This window comes from Colias philodice, chromosome 20, assembly GCF_061535455.1.
Source record: "Colias philodice isolate Cphi_HAF_F1 chromosome 20, ilColPhil1 Martin Lab GWU primary, whole genome shotgun sequence".
In the NCBI taxonomy this organism is placed as follows: domain Eukaryota; kingdom Metazoa; phylum Arthropoda; class Insecta; order Lepidoptera; family Pieridae; genus Colias; species Colias philodice.
In genome coordinates, this window is record NC_143105.1 from 513,906 (window position 1) to 535,965 (window position 22,060).

Sequence of the window (22,060 nt, forward strand, 5' to 3'; positions counted from 1 at the left end):
TGAATTGAGAAAAATTGTTTTTATAAGGAATTTCATAAAAACAGAACTAATGTGTAGGTAATAAAATATAAGGAATCAGTAACACTCTCTAGTGTTTTATATTCCATGAATCTCCAATAACCATCAATAAAAATAAACAATTTGTACTAGTACAAAGCCAAAATCAATCATTTTCATTTAAATAATGTCCATATTTACTATTATATCTACAATATATCTAGAAGCCTAAAAACATAATAATTTTTAACAATTAAAAATTATAATGATGTTATATTTATGTACAAATAGTACTAAATTCTTTTTCACTAAATAAATATATGTAATATTATGGCAGTGCATTTAGACCAAACGAACATAGAGCTAGAGCAAGAGCAGAGCTTTCGTGATTGTGACGATTAGTGTAAATGATACGTATCCAGTGTTTTTCAATATTAGAACATTGCAAAAATCTTTTCAAATGCTCTAAGAATAACGAAAGAATGCTCTACGCCTGTTTACACTAAAAGAATTTGATATAACGCTATGCTCATTCTAACCACGCGGTTAGAATGAGCATTTGCTCATTTGATCTAAATGCCCTGTCAGACACCAATAGCATATTAGAATATGACTTTCAATGTCAACCCTTTCATTGATACATTTAACAAATTAGTAATTGAAATTGAACAGTTTCAATTACTATATAAAACAAATATTAAATGCCACATTTTATTAGAGATTTTTAAGACTCAGTTTCAGTAATATCACCTGAATAATAATGTTATATGTCAGTTTGAAACTACTAAACAAAGGATAAAAATAATATAGATACATAGATAGTAACTGCTCACTGTTTGTACATTATTAAGATGATTACAAAATCTATGCATTTATTAAAAATTCACTAATTATTAAATAATGTTTTAATCAAAATAATTATCTTCTAAAATAACAGCAGTTAAGTATATGATAGGCTTGTTAACTTTCTTTGCAATACATTTAGTATAATATACATAATATACATCTACAGTAACTTGTTATACAAAACATTATAAATATTTTCATTGCTCCAACGCAGAAACATAACAATGAATATTTTAACATACAACTAACCAGTCATTATACTTAGTATTTCAGTAGTTATTATTATTAATTTCGATTAATAAATCCAATAGTTTATGAAATAAGACAATATCTGTTGCTCTTTCACCTAAATACTATCTTAACGGCTCAAAAGGCCATAGGCTGAATTCACATGTTGAAGTCATGTGGTTTAAAGTTTAAACATTGTCTTTTTTCCTTGTGGAATTTCCCAGTAGACTTGTAAGTGATTTTCATCACAAATATGTTAAAATAATATTTACTTCATTAATTTTTTTTTTCCCAAATTTTTACGAATTGGTCTATTCATTTTGGGAAAGAACAACACATTTTCACAGTACAAAATTTTGGATTTACAATATCAATAATTGGTATGATCACAATCATAACAAACAACTTTTAAAGAACGCAATATGACTGGACAATAAATAATAAATTATTTCTAATCATACTCGTACTGTAGAACTAGTATTAGAATCTAAGCCGTTGACTGGAGCAGGTATATCACTTCTAGGTCTTCTAAAGAGTAGGACGTGAGGTTCAGGGTTGTGCACCATGAAGTGTAGCCAGCCAGGGCTCTGCTGGACACCGAGGTTCCGCCATTCTGTCTCCGTCATAAGATGCGCCTTCGGAACTAAACGGGCAATGTCTGGAGGGAGAATTACATGCCTGGAACAGATGGATTATACAAATTTTAAAAATGTAAATAGAAATTTTATTGGCTAGGTTAAAAATTTAATTTGTGAGTAAGGTAAGGTAAGGAAATTAAATATTTTCAGCTATTGTGCCCCTAGCTTGTAACTAGTAGGTACAGTTAATAATTAAGGAAGGAGTTAAGAAAGGTTTTAAACATCTTAGATGAGATTAGTTACTTAATTAATATAAATTACATAACTAAATGTACGCGTGTAAACCTCATCAAATAGGTGCAAGTCTACTTGCACCTATCACATCTATGTGATATTACAATAATTGTAACATATGTTGTAATGAGTATATCACGCTTATAACATGCCATAAGATTTAAAGAATTCGAAAATGTTTCCTATAGTTTAGGGTTGCGCTATAGTCTTTTCGGAAACCTATACGGGGTTTCTTTAGAGAACTGCCGCACGTATTATAGGTTTTTTGTGGGTGGGGGATGGGGGGGAGGAGGGGGGGACCCTCCCACCAAAAGGGGAAAGTTAGGAAACCAATAGTTTTGGAGAAAAATCAATTTTCCTATTCTAACCTCAAAATGTATGGAATTGGTGTAACAAAAATTTTACGATACATAAATAAAATACAAACAAGTTGTGAAAACCTACGTAGTTTTTTTTATTTGAGTGGGAATCGCCCTAAAGTCGCTTCTGGCACTCGCCGGCCGCTGCCGCGGCACGCTCGCTTCGCTCGCTCGGCTCGTGCGGCAGTTCAAGAGTAAACCTAACACGCTCGTCGCTTCGCTCCTCGCTACCTATTTGGATATTAAAAATAAAAGTTTAATAGTTTTTTAACCTACCTACGTAGATTTTTTTTTGTTTGAGTAGGAATCGCCCTAAAATCGCTTTTGGCACTCGCCGGCCGCAGCGTAAAGTCACAGTACAGTGAAATGGAACGTCTTGGTCCGCTTTTTTGCACAACAAAACGGATAAATGCACTTTTTTCGCACAAAAAATTATTAACTTTAAAAATTAATAACTAAAAAACTACAAGTTTCCTAACGATAATATTTTGGAATTACAATCTTACATTACCTAGCTAACTAAAAATATAAATATTTCCAACAAATTCGTGCGGCAGTTAACTAAAGCCAACCCACCTATACTTATGTAATCATTAATTACATCAACTTATAATCACATTTAACATATTTTAATTAAATAATCTCATTTTTCTTACCTATATTCATAGATGTCATCGTTGTACCTTTCGGAATATTGTATTTGATCCACAGGCATTTTTAATGAATTATAATAAAATTGACTATGAATGTTCACTTAAGCAATACGTTATTATCTCAATATTTACTCAACGTTAAGAAATAAAAGCACAAATCAAGAAATACCAGCAAGAACGGCGCAAAATCGAAGTCGACAGAAATTAAATCCAACTGTCAGAAATCAAAATTAAAATGTCAAATGTCAACCGCCAAATTTTCGTTCGTAAACCAAATTACATTTCGATCAAGAATATTCAGCCTAGGTAATAAATATATAAATTATTTTATCTTGTACATTATTTTTTTTATTTAAGATGTATTTAATTAGTATTTCAGTCAATAAGACATCAATCACGATAAAAGTTGTGATATACATTTTCATTCCCAACTTAAATATTTTGCGTCCAAACCTTAGATCCTAAGGTCCAAACCATCATTAGTATTATTTAAAAAAGACTTTAATTTTTATACATAAATATTATCACTTAGCGTGTTAAAATCACATCGGATTTAAGTTCTAGATAGTACCTAGATAATATTATTATTATTCTAATTTTAAATCTTATATTAATTTTAGGCCATGGTATTTTTTTATATAATTTCATCATTAATTTCAAGTTAATTTAAAAAAAAACGCAGGAGAAGAATGAGGAGAAGTTGCTCATTTAACTATGTACATTGTACAAATAACAATATACGATGAAGAATTACTTTTAATTACACTCTATGTACCCATTTAACAATTATTAGCGTCGAATTCGAATTTATACTGAATTTGTATTCAAAATTACTAACTACGAATATTTATGAGAAAACTATCAAACGTAATAAAAATCGTTAAAAAACGTTAGGCTATGCATTTTTGTAGTTCATATTATACAGTCTTACATAAGCGCATATATTTACCCATGCATCAGAACTATACACCCGACTCATTATCCAATATACGGACCCCACTGCCTGTTGCAATTCAATATAGCCCCATGTTTAGAGTAGCCATGATTCGGTTAATTCACATGGACATTGGGTCTTTATAACAAAAATATTTTCATTGTTGAAAAAATTATGCAACTTGAATACTGCTCACTAAAGTTACTTGTTCACGTATTTATTTATTTTTCCTTATATGCCAATATACCTACATATTTTATTGTGTGAATATTTAACATGCATACTATGAATTATGATGTTGAGTCAATTTCAGGAAAATGCAACATGCATTTATTTTAGTAGGAAATTTTACATTAGCGTATGATCGTAGTTTTTAATCGTAATAATTAATCACTGTATCAATCATGAGGCAATTTACTGTACATTACTACTTACTTTACGACAAGTCTTATTAATATAATTCAGTTATATGGGGGGACGGCGCGTACGCAGTCCCCACTACCAAAAATTACGCGTCCGAGTTATCCACATTAGGGATAATCGCAGAGGTCAACCCCGCCGCAGTGCAATGGCGGGGCCTCGCTCTGGGGGAACCGCCTTCCTGATCACGGTGTCCCCTACGCCAGGTAAGTATGCTTACGGCAGCGCTCCACGGGGTCGTCATTCTTTGGGAAAAAAATTCTATAGCGCGAACTACACACCCTATTTACACTCATAGCGACATCTATTTTTTTTATAAGGGCCGATTTTTCAATCCTTGGTTAAAATTTATCCGTCCAATAAAGTATTACACGAACATTTGAAAATGTCACCTGTAAACTGTCAAATACGGACAATTAGAATATATTTTTGAAATGGTAGTTTAATTCGTTATTCGATGTATAAGTTTTAACCAAGGATTGAAAAATCAGCCCTAAAAGAATTAATTTTTGCACGCGATGTGTATTGTATACAACGACATCTATCGATCCTTTCGTCAATCAACTGGAACTTAATATAGAATTGTGAAATCTATGACAGGGGAAACATAATTTGAAAAAATGGTCTACGCTCTACACTGTCTCGTTTGTGTTAATAGTACGGAAGAGAATTTACCTCAATAAATATAATGGTCTAAGATACCGCGCCGACAGACCTTTGTTAAATAATAAAAGCTGTTTATAAGTTTCTCTACCCAGTCACCAGTGCCCTCTATGCCAGGTAACAACAATCCTGGGTTAAAAACTTGGAGCGCGTAGGTCAAATAAATTAGGTACTTTAAAACTATAATACTTACTTAAGATTTAAATTAAAATAAATTTAACAATGTTTGGATGTAAAAATTATCATCCAAAAACTACACAAAATATCTTAGCAGTAAAAGAACAATAATTAAATAAAATTCCCACAAAATATCCCTACATTATAAAGCATAGACTCCCTACTCCCCTATCACTGCCGAACAATGATTACATCAGTAAAAATCATTACAATCAGAGCCGATTCCCTAGGCAGTAGTCGATGTCCTAGAAACTGCCGAAATGTCAACTATCACACTACCATTCCTACAGGATTTACTGAAAGCAGAGTACCCTGATGTCTCTATTGAAGAATATGAAGTAAGTAAAATTTATTATTCAACAAATTATAAATTATTCATACTGAATATACATATTATAACTTTATAGTTTTCCGTTCATGTGTAATATTTATTCTGACTTATTTAATATAATCTACATCAATGTTGTATCATAAACAGTGTAATTATAATTAATTTTCTTTGAAATGTTTTTTATGCAAAATTTATTCTGATTTTTTTTCATTTCGCATTTTGAATAAAAAAGAACTTGAAATTGTGAACATAAATATATATTTATGTACATAATATGTACATAACAAATTTCTCATTTACTATTTTATATTATTTAAAAAATACATATTTGTTTGATCGTTTTCGACTGATATATTTTCCATTATTATGGAATAATGGAAAAAAAAAGTGTGTGCGTGTAACCTTTACGCGCGATTGAAGTAAAACTTCTTTGGCGTTGACGACATATATCACTGAAATGATTAAATATTAACTTAAATAAATAAATATTATATTATAATTTAATTATATTTATTATTCATGTGCTTTACAAAGATTATTTAAATGTTATATTAATATTATTCATTCGAAACAGGTAATTGAATGTCATCATAATTTCTTACGTACGAAATTATAGGTTTGTGGTAACTATAATGTGAAACATAAATTTTACTCTCTAAATTTGCTACTTTTCTTGAAAATACAGCATCTATCGTTGTACCGAAACGCGTTGTTGAATGAAGTCGAGAAGTATTCATAGATAAATCACATTTTTCTTCTAAAAAATCAATTAACGGCTGAGATTCCTGAGAGCGAAAATTAACATTAAAATCTCCAGTTAGAATCATCGGTAATTCATGATAATTACTATTTAAAAGTCGAGAACCTTCAATTGTGAAGTGAAGTAATTGCTGATGAATAAATTTTATGATATTTGTCAGGCTAGTATTTGTAGAAATATAAATAACAACGATAATCACAGGTTGGTCATTCGTATTAACACATCGAACCAAGGCGATGTCACCAATTTGTGAAACCTCATCGGAAATTTGTGATAATATAGTTGGTGAAATATTTTGAATTGGTTTTACATTGTTCAGTGTATCTGTAGATGAATGATATACAGCTACTCCACCAGCAGTTGAGTTGGGTCGTTTGTATTGGGTAACGCAATAAAAATTTTCAATAAGAATTTGTTCGTCATTTTTCATCCAAGTTTCGGAAAATAACAGCAATGTGGACCTTTTTAATACTTTATCATTCAGATCAGAAACATGAGCACGTAAACTTTGGCAGTTGAAGGAAAATAGTGTAATGTTACTCTCATTTACAAGGTTATATAATTCTTCCTGTTGTGTTATTAGGCGAGAATTTGAAAGTCTTTCAAATTCACACTGTAAATCAACTATTCCCCCTGGACGCTTTCTTCCATGATAAAATTTGTTGTCATCGGTGTTTGAGACAATGAACAATCCATTTATATCAGTTACTCGTGATAATGCTACATATAACAGCTGCTGCTGACTGTGACTTTTATTGTATCCATAAACGATTTGATCAAAAGTACCACCTTGAGACTTATGTATTGTAAGCGCACAAGCAGATACTAATGGAAAGTGATTTCTCTTTGCAAATATTGTCTTATTTCTATTCATTGGTACAGATGACGATCTTCGTAAAATTGGGACTGCTGTTCTACTAATGTTTAGAGTTTGAATATGATGGGCAGCTTTTTTCCTAATTTTCTCTCCTATCTTACCAGGAAACTCAAGCCATAAGCGTATGATGTTATCACTGTCATCACGTTCAATATACACTAACTTTCCAACACAACCGTTGGCTAAGCCATCAGATACATCAATATTGGTTGTAATAATGTAAAATTTGTTAAGAACTAATATGATTTCATAAGGCGATCCTCCTGTATCAATAACTGACATTTTATGAAATTGTTGGCGTACATATGCTTCTTGTTCAACTGAATGACAACCTATATACATATCTGTTGCTATGGATACTACTTTGTCTTCAGCAATATTTAAAATAGATTGATTATAATCCGCAACATGTTTATTTTTATTTTTAATTTACTTATTTTAAAAGTAATAAATAAACAAGTATATTTAGAGATTTTCAAAAAATTTTGCAATTTAAAATAATGTTTTTAAAACTGTTGAATTTTTCATTCACTTTGCTATTCACAATTGATCCGTTTGAAAATTTGAAAATAAATAATCCTAATTGATTATGATATTTGCCACTAGCTGGCGTATAAGTCAAGAAGCGTGTAGTATATGTTGAGTATATGACATATACTTACAACCAATCAGAATTATTATTTTTAAATGGCGGAAACTACACAGACTATAGTAAGCGTTACTTCCGTCAGAAAAAAAATCTGAGTTACTCCCTAGTCGCGCCTAAAGAAGTTTTACTTCAAATACAAAATAAGAACCTATCAAAATTAACTGACAGTAAAATTAATTGATTAATTATTATTGAAACAAACTAGAATAGATTATTAAAGTGCAATCCATGAATTAAATTTAACTACATAAAATAAAAAGGTCTAACCCATTTAAGTTCTTTTACAAAAAATAGATGTCGCTATGAGTGTAAATAGGTTACCTCGGGCTGGATCGCACTGCAGCAGGATACCTCCCGGACATGACACCTTGGACCTTCCGGTCCCACCCAGTGCCCCGCCTGTAGTTGCAGGCGGCGTTGCTACCACTGAAAGGGGCCATCGCCCCGAACAGTTACCCCGAAGCCTGTGAAGGCTTGCGTGGAAGACCCGAGTAGTAGTAGTAGTAGGGTGTGTAGTTCGCGTTATAGAATTTTTTTCCCAAAGAATGACAACCCCCTGGAGCGCTGGCGAAAGCATACTTACCTGGCGTAGGGGATACCGTGATCAGGAAGGCGGTTCCCCCAGAGCGAGGCCCCGCCATTGCACTGCAGCGGGGTTGACCTCTGCGATTATCCCTAATGTGGATAACTCGGACGCGTAATTTTTGATAGTGGGGACTGCGTACGCGCCGTCCCCCCATAATTAAACAGTTAATAATTCTAGAAATACGAATACGAATACGATACGAATACGAAAATTATACTAGTAAACTGATCAATTCAATCATTTCATTATTTTTTTTACACGCTTAGCTAATATTGTCTACTTGATACGCTGATTTTCATTCATAAGTTATCGTAACTCACAGATAATCTAAGCTGCACGTACATCAGGAAGCAACCGGCCTTAAAAATAATTTTTGATATATATCCCCAAATTTATCTTCCCAGGGAGCCCCCGGATCAAAACGCGGTGACAACTATACTTCAATGGTATACCGGATCACTCTAAAGGGCCACAAACACCCAGACACTGAAGAGAAACAACCGTGGACCGGCTCCATCATCTACAAATGCCTGCCAGAAAGCATTTTACGTCGAGAAGCGTTTAAAAGCGACGAGCTTTTCTGCAACGAAGTGGCATTTTACAACAAAATATGGCCTGCCCTTTCTGCCTTTCAAGATCAATGGAATCTAGCGCATCCGTTTAAAGCTATACCAAAATGTTTTTTAGCACAGAACGATCTAGTAATCCTAAAAGACCTAAAGGAACTAGGTTTTGTGATGCCGGACAGGAGACAGGGTCTGACAGTGGAGCAATGCTATTTTGTTCTGAAGCATTTATCCCATTTCCATGCTTTGTCTCTCGCGATGAAGTGCTACAATCCAGAAGGATTTTATGAGCTGTTGAACATACAGGATGGAATTTCAGAAGGTGAGATTAATTTATTTACCTGGTGATAAAACATGACAGTTTAAATAACGAAGCATTGATTAGTTGTTGTTTTTGTCGAGTATTCACTAGTTTTTAACGATACCAAGTATAAATATTAATTACTAGAATAAATATTAATTATAATTTCGCTTATGTTACGGATTACAATTTTTCGGAGGTTTGCAAATTCGCAAGTCAGATTAAAAACAAACGGTTTTTCAATCTCTCGGCGACACGCACCTTTTAACTATTCGCAATCAACAAAAACCCGTCGATTACTTACAGTATTCTTCCTATCGGAAAACGAAGAATACTACAGAAGCTATTACACCGAAGCCATTCAGAACGCGATAGCCATGGTAGAACAGGAGCTGCAGGACTGTCCCGACAGAGAGAAGTACCTGGCCAGGTTCAAGAGCTTCTGCAGCGAAGACACCTTCTTCCAGACCATGGTGGACATGGTGGCGCCACGGGAACCGCTGGCTGTCATCTGCCATGGCGACTGCTGGACTAATAACTTGTTGTTCCGATATGTTAATGGTGATATTGCTGAAGTAAGTATGGGTTCGGAAAATGACAGGCTCTATCCCATAGTGGATATAATACTGCTTAAACCCGCCGATTTTGTAAAGTTGTCTAAATCGAACTATTCACAACAAGGTATGTATTTTTTATTACTTACTTATATTATGATTTAATTATAAAAGTTTGTTATTTAAGTTTGAAATATAAATAAAATACGATCTTAATCCAATTGAAATATCAGACCTAACCGTAACAAAACCGTAACTTAACCGTAAAACCGTAACCGTAAAATACGCATATCGAATAAACGTTACTTTTAACGAATAACCAACGACCACCAATTTCACAGATGTACATAGTAGACTTCCAGCTGGCCCGCTACTCGTCCCCCGCGCTGGACCTGGCCTTCCTCCTGTATCTGTGCCTGGACCGTCAGCAGCGGGCAGAGCACATGACGTCACTGCTGGAGTACTACACGGAGGAGCTTCATGCGCGCGTGACGGAGATGAGCGGGGAACATGCTCTGGACAGAGACACGCTTGCGTCTATGTGAGTATTTTGTGTAATACCTATTTTATATTAGGTATTTAAAACAAGCATCACTGAACGGATTTTGATGATACTTGGCAGCAAAGAGTTTGCACTTGGCAGCAGCTTATGTGCCAGAAAAAACAAGCAATTGAAATTTTTGCTTTTGCAAGCGGTTTTATATCTCACTTTATTATTTTATGCTAACTATGTATTTATTTAGTATTTTCTATTATTTGAACTATTTTATATTTTATTTATTAAACAGGATTCAAGAAGAATTTCGAGAGAGCAGTCGCTTCGGTCTCGGGATTGCGTTGGATATGTATCCCATAATGACTTGCGATAGTGATGAGGCACCCAACTTATATCAAGCCAAGGTAATTTTATAATTTTAAGGCAACATTAATTTTTTGTGTTTTAAGTGAAGTAGGTACATAACTGTACATAATATTATATGAATCGATTATCTATCCAATTTTGTAATAAATAGCATTTGTGTAAATAGGTACAATCTGTAAAATCAAATATACGGTATTTAAATAAATTTTATATAACCATAATTCTATTTTTCATCAAAATTATAGATAATAATTATTTGTCTTTATCGACCTAGTTAGTAGTTCCTATCATATATTTTTTTTCTAGGAGAGTGAAGTAACTCCATCTCACGAATGTGTCAAGCCAGTGTGGACTTCTAACGCGGCATGCAGAAAGAAAATGGCCGACCTCGTTATAGAGCTAGTTGATGAAGGATTGTTATGAAATTAGATGTTAATTGGAATTGTATGCGAATTTATTAATCGTAGTAATAAGTTTATGTGACTATTTTTAACCGACTTCAAAAAAAAGGAGGAGGTTATCAATTCGGCCGGAATGTTTTTTTTTTTATGTATGTACACCGATTACTCCGTGGTTTCTGAACCGATTTACGTGATTCTTTTTTTGTTCGATGCGGGATGGTGTCGAATTGGTCCCATAAAAATTTTATTCGGATAGGCCCAGTAGTTTTTATTTTATGAGCATTTTTGTCTGTATTTGTAAATGTTGCAAGTGCAAGTTTGAAGTCGGTTGTTTCTTGTTATCCGATTTAAAGTTTGATTGTGTTTAAATTTAACGGAAAAAAAATAGTTTTCATATTGATTATAAACTCTTCACAGGTAAATTAATTTGCTTATGTTATGAATGAATTTCGAAGGCATTTGTTGTGATTATTATACGATTCTTATGTATATTTCCGATTATGGATGAAAGGGATGAAACTTTATTATCTACTAAATGATTGAGATTGTAGTATAGTTGAAATAAAACAAAAATAGTCGTATATAAACTTTATTTTATCAAGTTAAAACACATACAATAAATTTGTGTTAATAGCTGTGTTTTACCTGAAAATAAAACACATATTAAATACTTACCTATATTTGAAGCTTACTTATTGAGAAGGTACCTAGCTTTTTCCGCCTATTTTCCCTCTCTTTCTCGTTGTATATATGCTATCTCTCTCGCACACGGCACACCTCCCACCAGGTGGCGCGGCCGGCGCACGATAATGTGCAGGCGCTTGATCTTCTTCATTGAGTCGAAATCCTCAACAGGTGGACGTTAAGTGTAAGCTTCAAATATAGGTAAGTATTTAATATGTGTTTTATTTTCAGGTAAAACACAGCTATTAAACACTTGACCGTAATTTGAAGCTTACTTATTGAGACCTGTTTGTTACCCACCTGGTGTACAATATATGGACGCCAATGTGAATTTGAATAGGTACATAAGTAATTACTTATTTCTTTATTTGAAAGAGTAAGGTGTGCAGATAGTATACCAATAAATCACACAAATTTTTATATTATTTATATTAACAATCCCAGATGAAAAGTTAATCAAATAAGAACCAAAAAGTTAATCATAATGATTAAAAGTATTAGAACTTATGAGATTGGTTCAAGCGTACCTTAGTTAACCTTTTGGGCTTGAAAAGTTAAAGTTACTACAATTTTCACTATCTTTAGCGTAAATCTGCGAAAGCGCCAGTAACGACTTTCAATTACGCATTTAGATGTTACTTACAAAATGAAGCAACAGCTGATCCCGACGAGGCAAAAATACCTCAAACTCAAACCTTTATTTATTCAATTAGAACTCTGTAGAAGCACAATTGAATCATCTTAACATAGAATTACCACCTGTCTCAACTCACACAGTTTTAACCCAACCTGCTACAAGCGGACAAGAAGAGAACTTGGTCCTTACTTTTGGGGTCAGAAATAAATTTAAAAGGTCACCCCTTGAATAAGGCAATAAAATATCAAAACAGGTAAACGGTTTTAATTATAATACAGATTTTTAACATCCAACCAAACCGTGCGGTATCTATTAATGTTTAGAGCCAACGCCACCAATCATAATCTAAACATGGCTAGTACTTTCAGTACAATGCATGAATTATTTATTTAAAACTGATAGGTCATAAACTCTGTACTGGAAACAAATATACTGAACTTAAGAGACTAAAATGATAAGGAGCTTATCTATGTCCCAAAACTGCAATTACTACAGCCAAGTACGTTACTTTTAATCAATTCGGTTTTAAGATATAATTATGATTTACATCAGAACTTATATACCGAAAGCCTCGGGACTACATAACGTGACTTATCTTCTTATTCTTATACTTATATAAAAATGAATCGCAAAATGTGTTGGTAAGCGCATAACTCGAGAACGGCTGAACCGATTTCGATAATTCTTTTTATATTCCTTGAAGTACGAGGATGGTTTTTATGTAGAGAAAACGTAAGTACCACGAGCGAAGCCGGGGCGGACCGCTAGTTTATAATAATAGTGTTTGTGCACAACACTAGGCAGTCAACAGCTATATGAACGTCAGATAGGAAAAGAGCCAAATTTATCCAGTCAGTAACAAAGGATTTTAACTATAGTTACTTTATTCTAATTCAACCAACTGCTACTAGCTACTCCGTATGTCTTTTGGATAGACGGAGGCAAATAGGATTTTTATTCCAACTATATCATTTGATATTTTGAAAATGTACTCCACATTTTCATACCGTCAGAGTCATTTTGCAGATTATAGTGGTGCAGCACTGAACACTGTCTATTAGGTGGCTGATGCTGCTGACCGGGCCTTCAGTTCCGCTTTCCAGAATACCTTCACCCTTCTAGGTGTTACTACTACTGAAATAGCGGTACTCTATCGCGTCGTTCAGGTCTCTAACTGACATAATGGCAAGAGAGATTATAAGCTTAACTATGCATTATTATGTTAAGGAATATGGTGGGTTTTGAATACTATCGTCGTCTGAAAGTATCTCCTTTCGATTAACTGCATTAAGGATGCAGATCTGATCCCATCTTTGTTCCGTAGGAATGCTACGACAGTCTAAACGTTACACTGAACAAAGAAAATTGCCCTGAATATAGTCGGTTGTTCCAACATCCGTAATATGGCTAGCCTAAGGTTAGTTATCCCTTGATTGTGACTGCTACCAATGGAGGCATTGCTCTTGTGTTGTCCACAGTTGTGCGAGTGCAAAAATGAAGAACTGAGCTCGTGGGGAGCTATGTCGAATGAATCTGTGTTAAGATTATGACAGTATAGGACAGTTAGCTGTGGATGCGAAGACAGGACATTACTTTATTCATCCGTAAACACGCGAGGCAGCCACGGACAGCGATATAGCAAGAACTAAACTAGCAAAGTTTAGTTCGCTTACCAGACTTTGTCATGTTTTAAATGCAGTATATCCTCTGAATAGCATTGCATTTATGACTATTGATAAACTTAATTCACCCGTAAACACGAGAAGCAGGCACGGATAGCGATATAGCAAGAACTAAACCAGCAAAGTTTAGTTCGATTACCAGACTTATATTTTAAAAGCCGTATAGCCTGTACATTTCATTTATTGCCCCCCCCCCCTCAAAGCAAAGAAATGAGAAGTCATTTGGCAGAGCTTTCTCGTTAAGGGTAGGGGTTCCAAGTAATATCTAATAATAAGAGGCTTTTGTTTGGAAAGATTGACTTTCCGTTATTTATCCTCTATCCTATGTAACTCAACAGTCAGTATTCTCAGCATTCGTTGAGTACTTAAACGTTTTACGTTAATAGTTGTATATAACTTTATTATACAATATAATAATCCTGGTGGGATGACAAAAAACTTGTCTAACAAACGATTATCCTAATCCCTCAGCGATTTATTGTTTGAGCCCCGAAGAAAAATCTCATGGGTGCAATAATGAGGTCAAATGGGTTGAAAAACGAGTCAAATAAATTGCCTACAAGACCGGGCAACTAAAATAGGCCTATGAGAGGTCAACTATACGTAATCAATCGTCATTTGTTACATTCAATCGCTTTGCGATTAAAAAATCTCTTCCGATGTTTGTATATGAAAATTGGTCGGCTAGTGCCATTTAATTACGATACCAAACATACCGTTGACACAAGGCTTGGTGACAATCCTCGAAACCACCGCCACAAATCATCTGCGAGATGATATTTGATCCGACTCGCCTTCCTTTGTTGTGATTAGGCTTTGCATTGGTAAATACAATTTGTTCAATTCCAATTTCCATAATTGGTAAACCAATGGTGGTTTCCTGATTCCTGAAGCGTAAACTTTTAGGATACGAAGTATCAATTTCATGCGCCCATTATTTGACGTATCTAACCTTTATTGTATTTATTAGGTCATTTACTATACTGCCCACTGTGAAGTAGATTTCAAAACCTTTTTCTACCTACCTTAGAAGAGTGAAGATCCGATACGGTCATATCCAAAACTTCTTTCGTGGGTCCTCGTTGACAAAAGCAAATATCTATGATCATTTTAATGATCAATCCTTTGTATATTTGCACCAATCGCCATTAAAGCCCCGCGAGGGCTGATATATATTTGCACCATTTCCCCGTGGGGACGGTTGTTATCAAAGCCCCGCGAAGGCTGATATATATTTGCACCATGTCTCCGTGAGGTACTGTTGTAATCAAAGCCCCGCGAGGGCTGATATATATTTGCACCATTTCTCCATGAGGGACGGTTGTAATCAAAGCCCCGCGAGGGCTGATATATATTCGCACCATCTTTTCCGTGAGGGACGATTGTAATCAAAGCCCCGCGAGGGCCGATATATATTTGCACCATTTCCCTGCGAGCGACAGCTGCGCGAGGGATGTTTGTAACTAGAAATAAGTAGGGCCTGCCAAAAAATGCTTAAGAGACACCCTGCGAGGGTGAATTTGACCTGGCTAACCCCTGCGAGGAGTAGTGGCCACATTTATGTATTCTGCTTCGAGCAAGAATACACCTTAGTGCTAATATAAAAATAGCAGTAAATAATCATTTAAATAATATAGCAATTAACAAGGTCCTTTAACTTATTTTCCAATGTTAGCGACATTTAATAAATTCATAATTCAAATCAATTCACTAAATTTTAAAATGAACTTCGATTCATATTTATTTTTGTTCATGCAATCGATGTAACATTTAGTTGCTTTATATCCGTTAACATTCCTTACGAACGCAACCATACCGTCGTAGGACGTTATAATATTTAATTGCACAAAATAATCTCCACTCACCCGCAATTTTTTACTTTTTGTCAAGGTGTACAAGTTTATAATATTATTCTAAAACGTTAGAAGTGAATTGTAAATCCTTTGAAATAAGTGTATCTAAATCTAATTAATTATATTAAGATATCTCGATAATTATTATACGATAACCCTTTCAGCACAAGTTCAGTAAACCAAAGAATTTAATTGTAAAATTTTTGGTACTTACTCGTTTTAACAAAAAAGTTGCATCATTTGAACATAGGAAACGTAATTTTCAATCAAATTAGCCGTGTGTAATATGTCTATTTTCACATAAAAACGGATCAGAATAATACTCATAAAAGGACACGTATAGACTACGGATAGTTTTGAATGTGTGGAACATTCATGGTACGTATCTACTATACATGAGCGAATTCCATCATTATTCAGTTGAGCGGTAACTCCCGTACGATTTATAAAATAATATCACAACGTGTTCTGACATGTCGTGACTTCTTGGAGCTGACTCATCTCGTTCGATAATTTTTAGTAATAAACTATGATAGGAATTCCGAACCGTTCCTAGCGATAACGACAATGTAATAAAGTCGTAGCAATGGATTGTATGCCTGTAAAGCTTTGAGTTGGCTCATATCCATACTAAGTATTAATTGTAATTTTTCCACGAAAAATTCACTTGTACCCTTGTAATAAAAACACATTATTAAAAATGAAATAAAATATTAAAAATATCTATATACAAGAGAGGGTATTTGATATATCTAGTAATATCAAATAATCACAAAAGTAATATTAACGATTCGAGTAAAGCCGAACGGTAACACCGTTAAAATAGCTTTACTCACAGTATTAAAAATTCAAATATTAATTAGTACATATTGCATAATGAAATATTTCAAAAGAAAAGTTACTATTTCAAGTAAAATGTAACGGTTGTATCGTTAATTTTAAATATCTTTATTCATGCTATTAAGTATATAAGCATATTGAAAAATAAACTATTGCTGAAGGATTCATTAAAAACCTCAGCATTTTAAATAAAGTCCAACGATTATACCGTTGACTTTAAAGATTTTTACTCATTTTTAAGTAAAATATTATTAGAATAGATGTAAAAATAACTCACTGTACCGATCCGACGGGATACACTTTTTAACACTTTTAGCACTTGCTTTAAGCAATACTTAATACTTAATAGCACCAAGGTTGTAGTCTTGTAGACAACCTTCTCGCGGCGGAAGCTAGACGCCAATGAAGAAGATCAAGCGCCTGCACATTATCGTGCGCCGGCCGCGCCACCTGGTGGGAGGTGTGCCGTGTGCGAGAGAGATAGCATATATACAACGAGAAAGAGAGGGAAAATAGGCGGAAAAAGCTAGGTACCTTCTCAATAAGTAAGCTTCAAATTACGGTCAAGTGTTTAATCTTACATTTATTTTATTAGAACCTTTGTAATCTGTGTGATGTCATTTACCTTCTCTTAAAATTAACGATCTTGTATAGACTGCTCAAAAAGAATAATAAATAATAGATTAATATTAAATTCCAAAAACAAAACAAAAGCTACATGGGACTTGATAAAGAACAGAGGGACGCATAATATGTCTGATAGCAACTGTATTGACCTAATCTCACACAATGACGTTGATATAACAGATCCATTAGAAATTGCTATGACATTTAATAATTTCTTTACTAATTTGACATATAATAATTCAAGTAAAATAACTAATTCCATTCATCAATCAAGTAATTACAAATATAAAATAAACTCAATAAATAGCAGCATATTTCTCTCACCATGCACAGAGCAAGAGATTATTAAAATCATAAATTCTCTTAGGAATACAAAGGCTGTAGGTTATGACTCAATAGATACAAGCATACTTAAAGAATGTAAACACAGCATTTCTTATGTATTGGCTAATTTAATTAATAAATCATTCTCGCAAGGCGTCTTCCCTGAAAACCTGAAAGTATCTATTGTTAAGCCATTCTACAAAAAAGGCAGCAAAACGGATATAAAAAATTACCGCCCGATTACACTTATATCCATTTTTTCAAAAATTCTGGAAAAAGCTATGAGTGCTAGACTCATAAATTTTTTAAACAAATATAGTATAATTAAAAAAGAACAAACAGGGTTTCAAGCAAATAAATCTACTGCATTGGCTACGTTCTATTTAATTGAGGAAGTAACGAGATGCATTAATAATAAAATTCCTGTTGCATCAATCTTCTTTGACATGTCAAAAGCTTTTGACTTTGTGGACCACAAACTACTTATATATAAATGTGAGAAGTATGGCATTAGAGGTCCTGCTCTTGAATGGATTCATGATTATTTGTTTCAGAGACAACAGAGTGTTGAAATAAGTAAAATAAATACCAAGCTAGAGTTCACTACATACAAGTCCCCCTATTTACCTAATAGTTTCGGTGTGCCACAGGGCAGCATATTGGGGCCTTTATTATTTTTAATTTACATAAATGACCTACCTGACATTATGGACCAAAAGTGTATATTGTTTGCAGATGACATTTCAATAATTTATTCTGACGATCACAAAGAGATAAATTATAACATGACAATTAATAAAAATTTAGAATTAGTATTGACATGGTTTAATGATAATAATCTATCGGCTAATATGACTAAAACAAAATTTATTCAATTCTCAAATTATAAAGCTCGACATACACCTCTTAATGTAACGGACAAATTCCATACTATCGAACAAACACATTACATAAAGTTCCTAGGGTTAAATGTAGATCAAAATTGCAACTGGAAAGCACATTGTGACATGATTACCGGAAAAATAAATAAGTTCGTCTACGCATTAAGAAGACTACGAAAAACAGTGTCCTTTAATGCTGCGCTTACCGCATATTACGGATACGTTACATCTGTGATACGGTATGGAATTATATTCTGGGGCAACTCGACGGACGTGACAAATGTATTCTTGGCACAGAAGAGGTGCATAAGGGCTATGTGCAATATTGGTCCCTTAGAATCTTGTCGACCATTATTCAAAAAGCACCATCTTTTAACACTCACGGGATTATACGTTTTGGAAATTTGTATATTTGTCAAAAAACATAGTGAACTTTTTAAAAGCATGAAAGACCACTCTATACTGGGACTAAGAGATCCCACACGTTTAATGATGCCTAACTGCCGTTCAGCACTCTACCAAAAGAATGCAAGTGTAATGTGTGTAAAGATTTTTAACCATATACCAAAACATATAAGGGAACTACCAAAAAATTTAATGCACAAAAAATTAAAAGCGTGGCTTATTAATCACTGTTTATATTCCTTAAACGAATTTTTTAGATTATAATGACCGAAACAATAAAAATGTTAACCTAGCTTGACAAAATTGACGTAAGAAATCAATTATAATGTAATAGAATGTAATAATCAAATTGTCATATTGCTATATTATAATTTATAATGTAAAATGAACTAATGTAAATAATATATTGCTTAAATAATAACTCACGTGAATTAGTTTAAATTATAAAATTTAAATATTTGTATGCCAATTGTTGGCGAATTGTGCGGACGTGAAATTTATTATAACTTTGCTTTGTAACCACAATTCATACAAATAAATCATTTCATTTCATTTCATTTCATTTCATTTCATTTCATTTCATTTCATTTCATTTCATTACCATTTCGAAGTCATGCTATCTCTTTTCATTCCTATATTTTATACAAGTTAGAGTGAGATGCACAACTGTAATTTTTGCATTTGTCAAAATTTGCATAAATGTATCACACAGATTCGATTTTTGTGACGTATTTTAAGATATACCTATAGTTATCAGATCGTGTGTGTCTGTGCGTATATGGGAAATATAAAAACGTGAATATTTCTAGGAAATTTTGAAATTCCGTGGACGGAGGTGTAGAAGCATAATATGCTGAAGGCACATTTAATTTTAATTTAAATGGTAATCGATTATTGTAAAAAATACGTTTTATTTTTATTTATTTTTGTCAATAAATTATTTAATCGACTTCCTTAAGCGGAAATGCTGATTAGATTTTGTTTTATAATAAAATATTATTACTGGAAAATTGTATTTTTAAACTAAGAAATAAAAATACCAATATTGCTCTCAATAAAACGTACTTTTCTTTTCCCCCTCCAAAATTATATTTTGGGAATGATTTGTCCAAAATAAATTCACTGGTTTTTCTATGCTATACCCGTACTATAACCGTGGCACAATAATTCATATAAAATATTTTTTGGATTACACATGGAAGAAAGTATGACACAAAATTTAGGAGTCAGTAAAATAAAATACTTTGTCTTTATCGTAAAAGTATACAGTATTATCGTCTATAAAATATATGAAAAGACTCCAAAATAAACATCGATACATGTTTCCTCATGATTTAATTTAATAATACAAAACATAAAACCGTACGGGATCGATTAAAAACAGATCTTAGTTAAACTTAAACTAATATATCAGTCATTGAAACCTTCAGATGATCGTTGAGATTCGAAGCACCATATATCTGAAGCCTCCAATAATAATGGTTAATCAATTAATACTAATAATGCCAAAATGGCGGGTCGATGTCCAACTCAACATATTTTTTATCTGTTCGCCGCAACGAACTTGAAAAAATATTTGTGTAACACCATAAGTCTTTTGTCATTCGAACGCGTTATTTTACGTTTTTAACGTTCGGTTGGGGGGTGGAGCCCCTGATTTTAGATGCCTGGGTTGGTCGCATGAAATTCGATGTTCTATTTGGAGTTTTTACTGGGGGCCTGGATGCGATCGAACTGCCACTAGAAGAAGATCTGGATGCTGGCATTCGTGATAGCGGCTTTGGGATCGGTTTCGGTACTGGTTTAGGAGCTACTGGTGCTCTTTTCACAGTCGCTACTGAAGCAGAACTATTTAAGGAACTCCTGGAGCTCCTTAATGACGCTCTCGATGTAGACCTTTCGACGCGCAGAGAACTGGCTCGGTTCGAAAACGACCGGTTCAACGGCGTCCGGGGTGGAATTTTGACATCTTTGGCTGTGATTTTCTTTGGAATGTCCGGCGATTTCTTGGGGATCGGCGATTCGCACTCAATATTGCAGCCGGAGGACGCGCCCTGTGATGCGCTCTCTGAATTTAAACTCTGCGTTTCTTCAAAACCTTCGTCGTTCAGTTCGTGTTCGCTTTTCACTTTAGGTATCCGCGGAGATGTTGTTCTTTCTTCTTTTTTCGTTTCGACTTTAGCGTTCATGGATCGTCTGTACGCATTCCTCGACCAAACACCGGTGGGACTTTCTGTTGGGGATTTTAACTCCCGTATCGCCTTTTGAACATCTTCTTGGTTAATTGAAGTCTGCCGCCTCATTCTGGAGTACGGTAGCTTCTCTTTAACCGGCGTTTTGTCTGTGCTTTGGTTTTTTAATCTATCTTGCCACCGTTTCAGCCGGCTTTCCTTTTCATCTTTAACTACTTGTTCGACTGGTTTTGCGACTTCTTTGGGAGTTTCAATTGCGTATGAGGTTTGCACTTCTAGTTTTGAAGGACGTATAACTTGCGTCTCCGCGACTAGTTCACCAACAACTTCCTTCTTTTCTTCTTCAGGCGAGCTCGCTTCTGTGCTCCGTTTATACCGCCTCGTTCGTCTCGCAGCCGAGAATCTGTCAAATTGTCCATCACCCAATATTTCTTGACACAGATCTTTCATTTCTGTGTTTTTCTCGATTATTTTTGGTGTCTGGAGGCGTCTGCAGGGTTCTTTCTCTTGCGGTGGGTTGAATAGCTTTCTTTGGACGGGCGGCGTTTCTATATTGTCCGAGTCGATTTCAATTCTATCGTTTTTGTCGAGTTTCGCGCCGGTGACAGTGATGTCTGGTAACTTTCGCTTTTCTTCTTCGGAGATGGAGACAAGCGGTTGGGGAGATTCTATTTGCGGCCGCGATCGTTGCCTTCTGAGCCGTCTCATTTCTTCGTTTTCTTCTGTCTTCCTCCACGGTACTCTGTCTTTCGCTGGAGGTTGCACGTCTGAAAATATAATAATTTGGTTGTTTTAGTATTAAAGTTAAGAGGTGGGCAATGTGATAAGTATGGATATTAATTTAATTATTGTATGTACTCGGTTATTACGCTTATACTACATTCCAGAAATAAAGATCA

The 22,060-nt window shown here is 34.2% G+C and overlaps 3 protein-coding genes and 2 non-coding genes across 6 annotated transcripts in view; 2 read left to right on the plus strand and 3 right to left on the minus strand.

Annotated features, from left to right (window-relative positions):
• Window positions 1-591: 591 nt before the first annotated feature.
• On the minus strand, window positions 592-3,171 carry LOC149479197 (cyclin-dependent kinases regulatory subunit-like). Its single transcript, XM_089707992.1, has 2 exons — window positions 2,959-3,171; window positions 592-1,749 (listed from the first exon to the last, which is right to left on the minus strand). The coding sequence occupies exons 1-2, from the start codon at window positions 3,015-3,017 to the stop codon at window positions 1,527-1,529; spliced, it is 282 nt and encodes a 93-aa protein (XP_089564118.1). The 5' UTR covers window positions 3,018-3,171; the 3' UTR covers window positions 592-1,526.
• Window positions 3,172-4,361: 1,190 nt separating this feature from the next.
• Window positions 4,362-4,523, minus strand: LOC149479198 (U1 spliceosomal RNA). The gene has a single exon (XR_016317298.1). It is a non-coding gene; the product is annotated as a U1 spliceosomal RNA (small nuclear RNA).
• Window positions 4,524-5,288: 765 nt separating this feature from the next.
• Window positions 5,289-11,132, plus strand: LOC149479199 (uncharacterized). Its single transcript, XM_089707863.1, has 6 exons — window positions 5,289-5,487; window positions 8,757-9,240; window positions 9,526-9,794; window positions 10,115-10,314; window positions 10,562-10,673; window positions 10,942-11,132. Exons 1-6 carry the CDS (start codon window positions 5,410-5,412, stop codon window positions 11,056-11,058), a joined length of 1,260 nt encoding a protein of 419 aa, XP_089563989.1. The 5' UTR covers window positions 5,289-5,409; the 3' UTR covers window positions 11,059-11,132.
• On the plus strand, window positions 8,342-8,503 carry LOC149479200 (U1 spliceosomal RNA). The gene has a single exon (XR_016317301.1). It is a non-coding gene; the product is annotated as a U1 spliceosomal RNA (small nuclear RNA).
• Window positions 11,133-17,303: 6,171 nt separating the features above from the next.
• Window positions 17,304-22,060, minus strand: part of form3 (FH2 domain-containing protein formin 3) — a 99,102-nt gene continuing 94,345 nt past the window's right edge. For both annotated transcript variants that reach the window (XM_089707824.1, XM_089707822.1), the window contains 2 exons: window positions 19,571-21,928; window positions 17,304-17,357 (listed from right to left, as the gene is read on the minus strand). In XM_089707824.1, coding sequence (XP_089563950.1) covers window positions 20,583-21,928 — 1,346 coding nt within the window. In that variant the 3' untranslated portion in view covers window positions 17,304-17,357; window positions 19,571-20,582. The remainder of the gene's footprint in view (window positions 17,358-19,570; window positions 21,929-22,060) is intronic.

Bases quoted from the DNA above. Each gene is read 5' to 3' on its own strand.
- LOC149479199 (XM_089707863.1), top strand. From the start codon at position 5,410: ATGTCAACTATCACACTACCATTCCTACAGGATTTACTGAAAGCAGAG. The intron at 9,241-9,525 runs GTGAGATTAATT...GATTACTTACAG, and splicing joins ACAGGATGGAATTTCAGAAG to TATTCTTCCTATCGGAAAAC. The intron at 10,674-10,941 runs GTAATTTTATAA...TTTTTTTTCTAG, and splicing joins CCAACTTATATCAAGCCAAG to GAGAGTGAAGTAACTCCATC.
- LOC149479197 (XM_089707992.1), bottom strand. From the start codon at position 3,017: ATGCCTGTGGATCAAATACAATATTCCGAAAGGTACAACGATGACATC. The intron at 1,750-2,958 runs GTAAGAAAAATG...CATCTGTTCCAG, and splicing joins GATGACATCTATGAATATAG to GCATGTAATTCTCCCTCCAG.